This window comes from Suricata suricatta, chromosome 2 (assembly GCF_006229205.1).
Source record: "Suricata suricatta isolate VVHF042 chromosome 2, meerkat_22Aug2017_6uvM2_HiC, whole genome shotgun sequence".
Classification (NCBI taxonomy): domain Eukaryota; kingdom Metazoa; phylum Chordata; class Mammalia; order Carnivora; family Herpestidae; genus Suricata; species Suricata suricatta.
Window position 1 is genome coordinate 11,301,992 of NC_043701.1, and position 15,051 is coordinate 11,317,042.

Consider the following 15,051-nt stretch of genomic DNA (forward strand, 5'->3'; position numbering starts at 1 on the left):
CTCTCTCTCTCTCTCTCTCTCTCTCTCTCTCTCTCTCTCTCTCCTTTCTCTCTCGGCCTGGGGAGGTGGAAGGAACATGATGTTGGAGAGGGCTACAGGCTGTGTTCAATGGCACTAAACAGAACGTGGTGGCACACCTGACTATGAGTGTCTTATTTGGGGGATGACGGAGACTGGGCACAGAGGAGGGGAGGAGGAGAATGTAAAGGCGGTAAGACTGCAGAGTCAGACAAGGCATAAAAGGAGGGAAGGAGGAAAGCCTGGGGTGCGGAGGCTCAGTGCACCCAAAACCACTTTGTAGGAAAGACAGACTAACAGCAGACACTCTGCTGATTAGGAGAGGACACGGATCTGACTTCCCCAGCTTGGGAAGCATCAAAGTGGTCTGCCATCTTGACTATGAACCCTCCGCTCTCCACACGTCTAGAAGAGGAACACAGCCAGTCTAAAGGCTGGTGTCTGAGTGGCCCAAGACCTGGCTGCCCTGAGCCTTGGTTCCGGCCGGGAGAGCCACAGCCACAGCAACTGGAGGGCACAGCTGGCATGTGGGCAGGACAGATCAATGATGACAGTGGGGAGGCGGGTGTATTTTCCAGGGAGTGACCTGGAAACTGGAGGGCGAGGAAGCTGAGGTGTGGGCTAGATTTCTGCCTAAAGGAGGTATGGGTGACCCTCCTTCCTCCAGAGACCTCTTCTCTGTCAGCCTGCTCCTCCTTTGTCCACATTGCACTCCTTAAGTCTGAGGCAAAGAAGGGGGCGATGGGACTGGCCTTTTGGTGCCCTAGCAATGGCCCTTGCCTGATGACAGGTAGTAGGAGCCAGGATGGAGGGGCTGGGAAAATTTCAGGGAGCAGGTGTGAGCCAGTGGGAGAACGGGGTGGGGGAATCTGAGTGGGGGTGTGGACTGCTCCAGGTGCGTTCCGGGCTGTCCACCCATGAGGCCATGAGGGGCTCCCGTCTCCTTCACAGGCCACAGTCCTTGTGAGTACCCGCCATGGAGATTGGCAGACGCATAGGCAGAGCCAGGAAGGTGTGGGGACAAGACCACCACGGGGCTGTCCTACCCACATACTAGGAAGAATCGGAAAACCCCACCCCAGGGACCATCAGGCCCTTCGCAGGGGTTAGAAGCCCCTACCTGGCTGGCTGGGGGGGCGTGGCCTAAATAACTGAAGGCTTCTCTCTGCATAAGGAACCCTCCTCTAAGACTATCACCTTCCCATTTTAAAATTACCAGGAGGGGGCAGGACATTGGCGTGATCCCTTCGACTTCGGACATACCCTCTCCCACACAAAGGCAGCAGGTGGCCAGGGCCTCTGGACAGTCTGTAGGAGAAGGTCCCGGAAGCGTCACAGGATCAGTTCGTCCTCATCCTCGGTGGATCCGTCGGTGGATCGCAGACTGGGGCCCTGCAGGATGTCAGCCAGCTCCTCTTCCGGCCCCGGACTGTCCACCAGCTCCAGCTCCTCCAGCTCGCCCTCTGCCTTGGCTGGAGCCCCCGAGAGAGGGGGCTCCGGGGAGGGGGAGGGGACGGGGGTCTCTGGGGGGGGCAGAGGCCCGTCCGAAGGCCCGGCAACCCCAGTTCCATCCTCAGGCAGGCTCCAGGGGTCGGTGGGAGGGGGCGGGCCTCCAGGGTTCTTCCGAGCTGTGCTTGTGCTCCGGAAGCTGGCGAGCGGAGGGCGGAGCTGCACCCCGGACTTGGTGTGCCCTTCGATGGCCTTCTGCAGCTGCGGGGGGAGGGAAGGAGGGTACACGATGGGGAAGAGGACGAAGATGGGGCAGGTGAGAGAAACAGGCGCGGAGAACAGACCCGCATGAGGAGGAACGGGTCGCGTGGAGAGGCAGGGTAAGGGGCCTGGGGAAGGGCTCTACCGCGGAGTCTCAGCCCCTCTGGCCGGGCCCCTTCCTAGTGACCCTCAAGCCTCCTTCAGCCACACCACACCCCATCCCACTTTCCCACGGCCCTCCCCGGATCACATCCACGGAACCTCACCCTGAACCCTCATCCCAAACCCAGGCAGTCCACCAAGACCGTGGGGGGCGGTCCTCTCCACCTGCCCCTTACTCCGCCCACCCCCTCCAACCTCCACGGTGGGGCAAAAACTGAGAGGGAAGTCTGGGGGACCACCCCGGATGTCAGCCATCCCCTCCCCGCCCGCACGCCCTTATCCTGTGCCCATCTTCCTCCTGCTGCTCCGATGCCACACGTCACTATTACCTCCTCCAACGCCAGCACGCCCCTGAGCTTCCCCATGCTGGTCACATAAGCGAGGTGGAGGCCAAGGAGCGAGAAGAGCGTGTGGGTCTGCAGGGGGAGAGAGCCGCCGGTCAGTGCGGGCCGCCCCACACTTCCCTGCCCTGGCGCCCGAGCAGTTGGAGGGCAAGGACTCACCTTGTGCAGAGACGTCTGCTCCACCAGCTGGAACGGAGACTGGTCAATGCAGCAGTGGTCAAAGCACACGGGCTGGCTCAGCTGCTCCTGCTCCCAGGCCTCAACCTGCAGGATGGAGAAGGGCCTTTGCTCAGTGCCCCGGAGCCCCCTTCGGCTCCCATCTGCAGCTGGACCCCAAACAGCCCTCCTAGCCAGCCCAGACCCTGAAGTGTGTGATGGGGTGTCAGATACCCGGCCTCCCCGCTCACTAGACCTCCTTTCCTGCCAGGTGCCGGCACCCTCTCCTCCCCTCCCTCATCAGGCCCCACATCACCTTCACCCTCAGGCACTCAGAGCACTTCTCTGTCTTCTCCTCCTCTACCCCCACCCTGCCCACCCCCTGTGCCCCAAACATTTGTTGTTTCCAACCCATCTGCCCCGTCTTATTTTCCACCACTCCTATGATGCCCATTGCTCACTGAAACCTGCATTTGCTGTTCTCCCCTCTGGACTCCCTCTATTGCCCCCACCCAGCCTGCAGGCGGCTCTCCTGACCTCCCAGGAGCAGGCTCTTCGGTTCCTAGAGCACGTTGCTGGCTCCTCTTTTACAGAAATGACATGGTGGCATTGGATCTTTCATTGGTATTTGTCTTACCTCTGCCCCCAGGGCAGAGATGAGGACACTAACTCTTTTTATTTTTTAAATGTTTATTTATTTATTTTAATGTTTATTTATTTTTGATACAGAGAGAGAGCATGAGAGGGGGAGGGGCAGAGAGAGGGAGACACAGAAGGGGAAGCAGGCTCCAGGCTCTGAGCTAGCTGTCAGCACAGAGCCTGACTCGGGGCTTGAACCCACGAATGTGAGATCTGTCCCGAGCCGAAGTCGGAGGCTTAACCGACTGAGCCACCCAGGCGCCCCAAATGTTTATTTATTTTTGAGAGAGAGCATGCACAAGCAGGGGAGGGGCAGAGAGAGAGGGAGACACAGAATCCAAAGCAGGCTCCAGGCTCTGAGCGGTCATCATAGAGCCTTACATGGAGCTTGAACTCACAAACCGAGAGATCATGACCTGAGCTGAAGTCCCAGGCTTTAATGTTTGTTTATTTTTGAGAGGCAGAGTGGAAGCAGGGGAGAGGCAGAAAGAGGGGGACAGAGAGTCTGAAGTGAAGTGGGTTCTGTGCTGGCAGCAGCGAGCTGAGCCCCATGTGGGGCTCGAACCCAGGAACCGCGATATCATGACCTGAGCTGAAGTTGGCTGCTCAGCTGACTGAGCCACCCAGGCGCCCTGGACGTAAACTCTTAGGAGTGTTACGTGCATTTGCCCACTCCGTGTGCAGACACTAGTGGTGGGGACTATTTGCTGGGCGTGAAGAGCTGTCCCAAGTCACATGGCACTCGATGTGACTTGCTGGAGTAAGACCATTTTTGTTTTGTTTTGTCTATCACAGAAGCATTAAGGCACGAAGGCCTTAATCTCCTCTTGATTTTAGATGCACGCACCCAAATTCTCAAGATTCCAAATAATCCAGCAGGAGAGCTCTGACTTTCATAACAGAATCTAAAATTTCCTGAAATGTCTTTTCCATCAGCACCCTCTGATCGCTGTACTACTTTATTTTTCTGTTCATCCAAGTCTCCAGGTCTCGAGCTCCAGAGAAGGTCTCCGAAGGCCACGTCCTGGTTCTCATGCCCGGTGGAGAGCCCGCGATGGCGTGCTCTCCATCTGTCCCCTCCTGGTTGTTCTGGACTGCGCCCACACCTCCTCCAGCCCTCTCCTTTCCTGACGAGAGGTTCACACAGGGCTTCTTGTCCTCACAGTGTAGGATGGATGACCACTTGGCAGGCGTGCTGGAGACATGATTTATCTGTAGGGCCCTTGCCAACCCTGGTTTGGTTGATCCTGTCCTCCTGGATCTTTCTACCATCATTGCCTGCCTTCCCTGGTTCCATTCTTGTTTTCCTTTAAGGAAAAACCGTAATAGAACCGTTTCCAGCGTACATGGATCAAGCACTTCCTCTGTGCCAAGCATTATTCGGGTGTCGTCTCCAATGACTCATCATTATCTCCATTTTACAGATGAGGAGATAGAGGCACAGGGTACGTGAGTCGTCTGCCCAAGACGACAGAGAGGTAGAGCTGGGCTTCCGACCTTGACTGCTGATCACGTTCCGGGAACCCCCAGCTTGTGTCCAAGGGGCGGTGATTTCTGCTTTGGGGTCTGACCTTCCTGCTACATGCAGAGGCTCAGCCCCAGTAACAAACAGGAGCCTAACTGTGTGTACCCCTGACAGAGGAGTAGATGAACATGACCTCTGGCGACCTGTCAGTGAATTCTTCCACTCTTCCCGTAGGTGTCACCTTGATATTGCCAAGGGTGCCTTCTTGATCTCATCTGAAAACCATGTTCAAAATATCCTGAATTTTTACACCTATGGATCTTACCCTTCTAGAATGGCCCAGGGGGTCACGCAGGAGTTTACATCCCTAAAGTCTTCTTTGGGAAAGACATAAGCTAAAAATACAATGCTTCCTTTCTACCCCTGTCAGTGCTTTATTTCCAGTGGTCATTAAATAGCCTCACTAATCAACTAGCTAGCTTTCCCTCTGGAGTACTTTCTTTTTTAAAGAGTATTATATTATTATTGGTTTTGAACTCGAGCAAAGCGCTCCTCAACCACAGTCACGACCCATCTGATTCCTGCTTGGGGGCAGAAGCTGTGGCTGTTCCCTTTCCTCTGTGCTCATCGATTCCATTTGTCCACCAGGCATTGATTAGAAGGGTGTAGGTTTTGAGGGGGTGACAAGGCGAGAAGGGACAGCCATCCCTCCTGTGATGTCCCACACCCTCCTCCACTTAGCCTGGACGACCAAGAGGATGTTTATTTTAGGGGCACCTGAGTGGCTGGTCGGTTAAGTGTCCAGCTCTTGATTTTGGCTCAGGTCATGATCTCATGGTTTGTGAGATTGAGCCCCATGTCCGGCTCTGCACTAACAGCATGGAGCCCTCTTGGGAGTCTCTCTATTCCCCCCCCCCACCTCAAAATAAAGAAATAAACTTTATTAAAAAAAAGATGCTTATTTTAGAAAAATATCCATTAGGGTTGTCATCTACATGCTCTTGAAGCTCTTCGCTTTCAGCTCCATGGAGGGCCTGCCTTCTTTCACTAAATGGAATGGCTGCTAACAGACCCTGTCGTCTCTCTGCAAGCCCAGGGTCTGTTCCCGTCTGTCCGCTCCTCACAACCAGGCCTATTCAGGGCTGGATTTTTTCTCTCATGGACTCAGTACAAACACCTTCTTAAGGAAATAGGTGTTTGTCGCAGTGGGGCACTGCTGCCAGTGTTTGCCCTAGGTTTTCGGGTTTTTCCAGTCTTGTTTCCCGGCATTTTCTAGCAGTCCACCGCCTCAGGGCCCTGACCACGCCAGCACTGTAGCCTCCGCAGGCAGGGACCGGTTTAGCTTCCATGTCGTTCTGGTGCATCGTGTGTGTGACTGCTGGCTGCCTGCCGGTGCCAGTTTACTTTAGGGGAAGCTCACACTTCCTACACAGCCTCTGCCTGGCGGCAACATCCCTAATGTCTAAACGTTAAAGGATCTAAGACTCCTCTGAGCACTATGGTCCCATCCATGCATGGAGGCTCGAAACTTCCCTCTCCTGATCCCTCTGAGTCCTCCCTGCGTAGTCATATCTCATTCCCAACCTCTCACAATGCTTCCTGGCCTGGACTCGAATCTTATTCTTACAACACAATCAAGAAAGTGAGCAATGTCATCTGACATCTGTCATCTGACAGAACTATCCACCCCAGGTTGTGGCTGTTTCTCCTACCTCTTCAGGTGACATGGTGTCCACCAAATCCGTTGACTCCTAGAGAAGAAAGACACAGGTCCAAGTTCTTTCCCTATTCATGCTGGTTATGATTCCATTGGCCATGAGTCATCTCTCACAGGGCACGGTCACAGATGGCTGCCTTCCTACTCATGGTTCCTTCCATATGCACCGTCTCCTTTGGTGGGCCCTCCTCCCTTCTGCCTCGTGGACCATGGATGTCTCAGTCCGCAGAGGCTTGCTCCTTTCCCTGTCCGCCCTCCGTGACACATCTGCTCTCACCTGGGTTGTTTTCTTCTTCGTGGGGCGAGGTCTGCCCAGTAAGCAGCGCAGTAGGGACTGGAGAAAAGAGGGTCTTTGACCTGAGAGGAGTGGCAAGTGGATGGAAATGGAAACAAAGCATTATCTGTCCTGGGAGGAAACAGTCGGCGAGGGGGACTCCCGAGGGGACCCTGACACTTGGCCAAATAAGGTGTGTAGTTCCTGATGCGTCACCTCCGTGGACACCCTCTCTCCTACCCTCCTAAATCAGGCCTTGCCCCTACTCCCTGGGATGGTCATATGGAGATTCAATGAATAGGAATCCCTTCCCGCCCTCCCCTGCCCTCACCCCTCCTGGTAGCAGCAGTTAGGTTGAGGAGAGGCCCAGAGAGAGGCCACAGGTATGAATGCGGGTGCATGCTGGGAGAATCTTCACCTGCAGGCTCCAGGGCTTCTGGCTGCTGTTTGTGGCCAGGCAGGGGTCCATTGGGCTCTTCCAGGGACAATGGAGCAGCAGGAAAGGGGTGAGGAGCAGGGAGAGGAGGCAGCTGAAAGGAATAGTAAGTAAAAACCCTCAGTCCTGGGAGAGAGGCTGCCTGGCACTTTCCTCCTCTTATCAGCTGGTGTCCTGGGAAATCCCTCTACCTCTATTCTTTCTCCCCTTTCAGAATTCCTGTGTCCCTTTGGCTTCTCATTGGTACCATCACCTGCAACCTTATCTCCTTCAGCCCCTGGCCCCCAGAGACACTGGTGTCTCTGACCTTCTCCGTGATCAGCATCTCCTCTCCTTCCCCTGCCCCAATCTGTCCACTCCCCCAGCTCTATCCCAGCCTGGTCACCTCCGGCTTCCCAGAGACGTCCTCATCTTCATCTTCATCCACAAAGGCAAAGGACTCCCTCCGGGCCTCAGGCAGGATGCCTTGGTGCCCCCTGCCAGCAGGCCGCGCCTTTCCATCATAAGGCAGCTCTGACAGCTTCCGGGCCATGTCCTGGGCTGCCCGCAGCCTCCGCTCAGGGCTCAGGTGGCGCTGCAGGAGCGACTGCAGCTCTGACCGCTCCACAGAGCCCAGCAGGATCATGGAATCTGGGGGAGAGCCGAGTGCAGCCTGAGGGCCCGCCTGGTCCCACTCCCCGCTGTGCCCTGCTTGGCAGGATCCGCGGGAAGAGTCCTGAACAGAAGCCCAGCACCCTGCTTCTTTTCCAGGCTCTTACCCTCTCTTCCTGAAACATCTTCCAGGACTGACCTCACCCAGACCCTTTTATTTCACTCACTCAGCACTTAGAGACCCAACTGATAGCATACAAGGTAGTGCTCATTTGTCCTTATTCTGAGGCAGCCCTTCATTATACAGGCTATTTGTAATTAGGTGAACTTGGTATCAAAATAGCTAATCAACCCTGTCTCAAAAAAAAAAAAAAAAGAAAAGAAAAGAAAGAAACTTCAAAAACCATTTATATGGGCTGAGATATAAATGTTCTTTGAAAGAAGTCTACAAGGATTACAAGAATATCTGATTTTTAATCACTTAAAGACTCAGGGTCCTTCTAGAATATAAACAAAACGCCTACTTTTCCTGGGAAGGTGTTTCATATATGGAAATTTCTGCTACCATAATTAACCTTTTCATTAAGGTTTCATTAAGCCCATAAAGCTGAGGCAGGTGTTATTAAGATAAATCTTGCCGTTAGATCTTTGTCATTATTATGAAAACCCTGCGTCCCATTGGCTGTACCCAGGCTCCAATGAAAAGCCACTGCTTTAGAGGCCACTTAAAAAGTATTTTGGGGGCACCTTGGTGGCTCAGTCGGTTGAGCGTCTGACTTTGGCTCAGGTCATGATCTCACACTCGTGAGTTCGAGCCCCACATCAGGCTCTGTGCCGACAGCTCAGAGCCTGTAGCCTGCTTTGCATTTTGTCTCCCTCTCTCTCTGCCCCTCCCCAACTCACACTCTGCCTCTCTCTCTCTCTTCAAAAATAAATATAAGACAGAAGTTCTTGGGATTTGGGGAAAATATTAAAATGAATCTAACCTGAACAATTTGGATACTCTGATTATCTGAAATCAGAAACTAACAAATTTAATGACTCCAAATAGTCCTACATGATTCTTCTTAATTATACTAATTCAAACACTAGGTGAGTATTGATTTAAAATCTAGTAAATACCCACAGGGAGGCAGTCTGAAGGAGATAGAAGCTATAATGTCTGCCCTCAAAGAATTCCCAATCTAGTGAGGCATAGATATATAAACTACACAAAGAAATAATACAGAGCAGGATTAAATGCCAAGGGATGGTGAAAGAAAGTGGTATATGAAGTCATTGTTTTAAACTATTCACTGCCCCGGGTGCCTGGGTGGCTCAGTCAGTTAAGCATTGACTCTTTTTTTTTAATGTTTATTTATTTTTGAGAGGGAGAGAGAGAGAGAGAGAGAGAGAGAGAGAGAGAGAGAGAGAGGGAGAGAGGAGAGAATGAGTGGGGGAGGGGCAGAGAGAGAGGGAGACACAGAATCTGAAGCAGGCTCCAGTGAGCTGTCAGCACAGAGCCTGATGCAGGGCTCGAACTCACGAACCATGAGATCATGACCTAAGCCGAAGTCAGATGCTTAACGTACTGAGCCACCCAGTCGCCCCAATGTTTGTTTATTTTTGAGAGAGAGAGAGAGGCAGAGCATGAGCAGGGGAGGGGCAGAGAGAGAGAGGGAGATAATTTGAAGCAGGCTCCAGGGTCTGAGCTGTCAGCACAGAGCCCAACATGGGGCTTGAACTCACAAACCATGAGACCATGACCTGGGACGAAGATGGACATTTAACTGACTGAGCCACCCAAGTGCCCCAAGTGTGGACTCTTGATTTCAGCTCCAGTCATGATCTCACGGTTCATGAGATCCAGCCCTGAGTGGGGCTCTGCGCTGACAGTGCAGAGAATGCTTGGGATTCTCTCTCCCTTTCTCTCTTTGCCACCACTCCCCAAAATAAATAAATAAACATTAAGAAGAATAAACCATTCTCTCCTTCATACAGAATGGTTTCCTCTGCCCCTCCCATCTCCCATCGGGCATTGAAGGACGGCTACCATTTAGTGAAGTAGCAAAGAGACCCACATAAGGGTTAAGCCTCGCCATTCAGAGTCCCTGTTTGTGAATTCGTCTACTGCCTCAAATACGGGTACATTTTGTAACCCCCAAATCAGTGCTCAAGGTGGCCTTGCTGTCGTAGACCCGTACAGAACAGCGAGTGACCGGAGCCTTCCTGTGCACACGTTCCCAGCTGGGGCTGGACAGCGATGCTCTCCCATACTGTAAACAAGCATTCTCTTCATGGTCCAATTTTTTTTTTTTTGCTGGTTTTGTGCTGGTGATTTTGCTGCTTAAATCCCGCCCTCTCCCTCCCCACCCCCAAGCAAGAAGGCTGCAATGGGCCTCACGGAGAACATCCGTGTGCTAAGCGAGCTTCGTTCAGTCATGAGTTTTAGCGCTGGCAAACATGAATTCTAGTTAGTGAATCAACAGTATATATGAAACAAGTGGTCTTTAATGAGAAACACACATAAAACAAGTTTACGTGTTGATTAGTGGAAGAAAATGTGACCGGAGGAAGCTAACCCTGTCTTTCCTCAGGGCAGTTCAGTATCGTACCCGTAATTCAGTGTTCATGGCGACGCTAGAAAACATAACTACAATGACTAATGAGAATCAGCTGTAGCTCTCTAATTGGATTCTTAACTATCTTCTTGTGCTTGTGTTACAGCTGTATTTTTCCTTCTTGAAGATGGTCGTGTTCCCTAAGGAACACAGCTGGGCATGCTGTGGCAGAAATGAGGGGTCCCTAACCACAAGCCCACACTACATGGTCTCCTCCACCTTGTGGAGCCCTTGTTCAGGTCGCTAGCTCAGGAGTCTGTTTCCTTCCTTCCCACTGACCTTTCGAATCAACCAGTGGTAAAGTCTTGAAGGTGGTGGTCTGGAGCAGGGCTTGCAATTCCCCGTATGTGCAAGCAGCTGAAACAAACTTCACATCACGCACCATGATGTCCTCAACAAAGATCGTAAATTTGCTATGGAGGAGAAAGCATGGGTGGTTAGCCCCCGCCCCTCCGTATGCTTGTTCCTTTGCCACCCCAGGCAATCCATCACTCATAAGTACATGGGTACATAAAAATAAGTAAAAAGCAGTGTTTCCAAATGTTGGCCCTAACCTTGGTCTCAGCCTCAGAACCTCCCACCCTGACCCCATCAAGTCTGAACTAATTCCAGCTGGTGCCCCTGACCTGAGCTGGTTCCAACCAAGGTCAGGCAAGTAGGGTAGCTTCTTGACCTGGATGATGCTGTCATAGAGGGATGGCTGCAGGCTCTGTGCCACCATGTTGGCCAAGATGACAGCCACCATCATGGGGAGGATGTGGGCAATCTGACCCGTTAACTCGAAGCAAATCACAGCTGTGGAGACCGTGTGGGACACTGCACCAGTCAGCGCTGCTGCCCCTAGAAGACATATAGGAAGCGGCGGCTTAGGGTTGCCATTCCGGGCATGGAGGGCACGTGGGGACGTGATGGGAGTGACATAGAATGGTGGGACATGACCCTGGTCATTACCAACACTCCTGACATAACTATTTGTCAAGAGTTGTGGCAAGAATACTGAACTGATAGAAAATCATTTTGATCTTATTTGATGTCTTTTGGCAATTTGGAAAATCATTGTGTGTGCCTAGATTTTCACTTATAAAATGAAGACAGTGATATCTTATCCATTCCTTGATTTTGAAGTTTTGGATCATTCTTTTTTGTTTTGTTTTGTTTTCAAGTAGTCTCTATATCCAGTGTAGGGCTCTAACTCACAACCCTGAGATCAAGAGTCACAAGCTCTATTGACTAAGCCAGCCAGGCACTCAAGAAGTTTGGATCATTCTTAACTGAGCACTTTAAAACCCAGTGATAGCATTTTACTTTGGACCTCAGGTTTTGATGTCAACAATTTATGAGTGAAGAGGGTCAAAAGCCAGGACTCATGCTGTGGACTTGGAGAATGACACCCGTGTCACATCATGATTCTACAATTTCTCAACTGTATGAGTAGAACTTGATTCTTCTGGAATTCCATATTCTTATCTCTAAGGTAAATGAGGTATTAAATAAGTCGTAAGGCCCTTGCAGATCTAAAATGTTATGATTCTGTGAACTCTTTGAAAATAGAATCTGTCTTATTTGTTTTTAGTTACGTTTTCCCATCAACAAAAATAGTCACTAGACGGCATACATGGAAAGAGAACAAGAAAAAGTTACAAAAGAGAGGGGCACAGTCAGTAGAGCATGCAACTCTTGATCTCAGGGTTGTGAGTTCAAGCCCCATGTTGGGTGTACAGCTTACTTACTTGATGGGGAATAAGAGCAGATGACTCTTACTGATGAAAGAGGCTTTTGGAAAGGACTGGGATGGAGGAGTAAGGTCACCATATGCACTGTAAAGCTGTAAGGCTGGTTAATGCTTCTATATTTAAGGGAGGCATGGCCTTAGATGTTATGGGATCTTTAGTGAAGAACATAAAGAGGAAGGAGGCATAATAATTTTGAGGATTACACTGGTCTCTGTGTTAGACATGCTTTCAGTTGGATGGGATTGTAGATTTAATGAAAAAAAAATTATCACAGATCTCAGAATGTTAGGATTGTAAGATACCTTAGAAGTCATGTTTGATCAAAGAAAGTGGGGTGCAGAAGGGTAGCTAACTTGCAGGTGACGAGCGGCAGGGATGAGCACAGAGCCCATGTTTCTTAGCTCTTAGTCATATACTCTTACGTCCTGTCACTACTGGCACATCTGCAGGATGGCTGGCAGTATCCAAGCCAGTCATTTGCACTTCTGTTTTTATAATTCTTTAGAAGCAAAGAAAAAATCCTTACCAAACATTCAGATACAATCCTAGGTGCTTTCCTTCTTATTATCTTGTTTAATCCCCATAATCCCTTTTCTACATAAAGAAACTAAGGCTCAAAGACGTTCAAAAAGAGCTAATGAGAGTCAGAGCCAAGGGCTGATTATTTGAACAAAAGTTGAATCAAATAGCATAAAATTAAAACCTCATTGTATAAAATTAAAACCTCATTGTATAGTGCAGAATAAATATGTCATGGGAGCATTTGAGTGTGACTATTAGGGGTTCTGGAGGGTAGAATGTGTCTCACCAATTACTGCATAGCCCCCAGGTAGGATCTTGTAGATGATGTCATCGAATAGGATACCATCAGGGAATAGCATGGCCATGATCTCTCCTACCAGTCTTCCAAATGCAGCTCCTAGAGGAAAGATCAAAGGAATGAAGATATTGAAAGATCCAAGTTCCCGATCCTCTATATTTTCAAAGCCAATCTCTGGTTGGGCAGTAAGACCCAACATGAGCCCCGAGCATCCCAGACCTTTCCTTGATTTCCCACTACCCTCAACTGCAGCTCTCAGGAAGATCCCAGGCTTCCCACCAGAACTTACCTAGCACAAACACGGGCATGAAGCCTCCACAGGGTATGGGCATAGTGGTGGCCACGATGGACATCCAAAACTGGGGTAAAAAGAGGCATCAGGACACCCCCTCAACCCTGCCCAATACAGGTACGCACACTCCACACCCTCCCCATTTACAACCCTCCTCCTTGCTTCAAGGGTCACAGAAACCCTGGGATAGTGAATCCTTTTGGAAGCCATCTTATCTGCACCCTTCTTCCAATACCAAGAAACATGGAGTGCTCAGACTAAGAGACCACCAAGGACAACATTTTAAGAAAGTTCCTCCTGACCATTACCCAAATCGTTCCTTCTTGGAGTGACTCTGTTTGCCTTTAGGCAATCTAGGAGGAGGAGTAGAACCTCTCATGACTCCTGTCCCTGCTCCAGAAGGGTCCTGTCCCTGCTCCAGAAGGGCCCTAGCCTACATGGTACCCTCTTAGCCTGAAAAGGTCACCTCAGCCCAACAGCCTGCAAGTCTTGAAGCTGAAGGTTATCTTTTCCAGCCAGATTATGTTTCTGAAAAAGAGCCTATTTCTAAGTGGCAGACATCTTAAAGTCTTAGTGACTTACTATATGACTAACATAGCTTTGATGTGGTCATTTACAAAGCCGTTTATATGGTAAACCTCAGAAGGGAGTCTGGAGTGGAGCCTGTCTTGCTGGAACCATTTCCTCTTAACATCAAATCACCTTAAACGGAGGTTCAAAAAAAAGCCAGATCTGTCCTATCCATACCAGAAGGGCACATTGAGAAACCTAGCCAAGCTCCAAGGCCAACATTTTCGGGTAGTATTCCAACAGAAATTGGAACAATTTTAGTAAGAGCAATAGGTACATTTTGTGGCAAAGAATGTGGCAGAATTGAGAAATAAGAGTGGAGAAAGGAGTATTGGTTGAGCTTTTGAAATATCTGTGAAAGAAATAAAAATATGAGACATAGCACATGAATTAAGAAACAGGTTTATGTATCACTTCTGAAATAAGTAAGCTAATTTTACAAGAGAATCTCCAACTAATTCCATGAAAGATGGTAGCAGCTAAGTCAGAACAAATTGACAGGATGAAACATTTACAATGAAAAATCAGTACCAATTGTACTAGAAGCTAATAAGAAATAAATTTCTTAATATTCTGAACCTTAGAAAGATTCCCTTGAGGGGCACCTGGGTGGCTCAGTCGGTTAAATTTAGGTTATGATCTCATGGCCTGTGAGTTCGAGCCCTGAGTCTGATAGCACAGAGCCTACTTGGGATTCTCTATCTCTCTCTATCTCTGCCCCTCCCTCACTCGTTCTCTGTCTCTGTCTCTGTCTCTCTCTCTCTCTCTCTCAAAAAAAAAGAAAAGATTCCATTGAGCCTGGGCTAGTGTCAAGAAGCCATGACAAAAACTCTGGGAAGGCTTCATTCCAGAAGCTCTGAGTTGAGGCAAAATGCATACGCATTTCTTCATGTCAGAATATGAGCGTGTCAAACAGTTGAGAGCTGCAAAGTCAAACGTACAAATGAAGAGAATATAAACTGAGAAGGCCTTGAGCATAAAGCCACTGCACGCCTCTTCTCTGCCTGCTCTCAGCACTGGCACGGTGCTCGTAAATGCCAGTCAGACGTAGGCAGGTCACTAGGGAGGGAGGAATGGAGGGAGGACGGAGAGGAAGAAGAGAGTTTGGTCAAATAGTGTCCATGCAAAACAGAAAAGGCTTCTCAGAGCTACTGTTTGCTACAACACTCAACAGAAATGCTCGCTGGGGAACTGGTTGAAACTGCAGATGACCAGACACCATGTCAGTCTGGACACGGAGTTCTAGACCCTTTGTAGTTTAACCTTTGCAAGTGATTCTGACATACAAACAATTGGAGACCCCTTGAACTATTCTGTGCCATCTTTTTGGAATAAGCACATGCAAGCCATGTGGGATTCTGTTGGCTCGGGTTGATCTGAACGCTCCAGTTAAATAGGTAATAGGTGGCTAATAGGGCTGATTTCGGAGGACAACCTTCGGATTATCCCCCAAGATATGTGGAAGCACAGATGAGGATCAGAGACCGCTGAGGTGATCAGCTCCTGTAGTGCACAGAATGACAG

The 15,051-nt window shown here is 49.9% G+C and overlaps 1 protein-coding gene across 1 annotated transcript in view; it reads right to left on the bottom strand.

Annotated features, from left to right (window-relative positions):
* Window positions 1-6: 6 nt before the first annotated feature.
* The window catches only part of CLCN1 (chloride voltage-gated channel 1), a 33,130-nt gene continuing 18,085 nt past the window's right edge, over window positions 7-15,051 (bottom strand). Inside the window, exons 13-23 of the mRNA XM_029922264.1 lie at window positions 12,955-13,024; window positions 12,654-12,764; window positions 10,739-10,952; window positions 10,392-10,525; window positions 7,307-7,551; window positions 6,904-7,015; window positions 6,489-6,568; window positions 6,207-6,245; window positions 2,394-2,498; window positions 2,220-2,306; window positions 7-1,728 (exon numbers count right to left, since the gene is read on the bottom strand). Of these exons, the coding sequence (XP_029778124.1) occupies window positions 1,351-1,728; window positions 2,220-2,306; window positions 2,394-2,498; window positions 6,207-6,245; window positions 6,489-6,568; window positions 6,904-7,015; window positions 7,307-7,551; window positions 10,392-10,525; window positions 10,739-10,952; window positions 12,654-12,764; window positions 12,955-13,024 (1,575 nt within the window). The 3' untranslated portion in view covers window positions 7-1,350. The remainder of the gene's footprint in view (window positions 1,729-2,219; window positions 2,307-2,393; window positions 2,499-6,206; window positions 6,246-6,488; window positions 6,569-6,903; window positions 7,016-7,306; window positions 7,552-10,391; window positions 10,526-10,738; window positions 10,953-12,653; window positions 12,765-12,954; window positions 13,025-15,051) is intronic.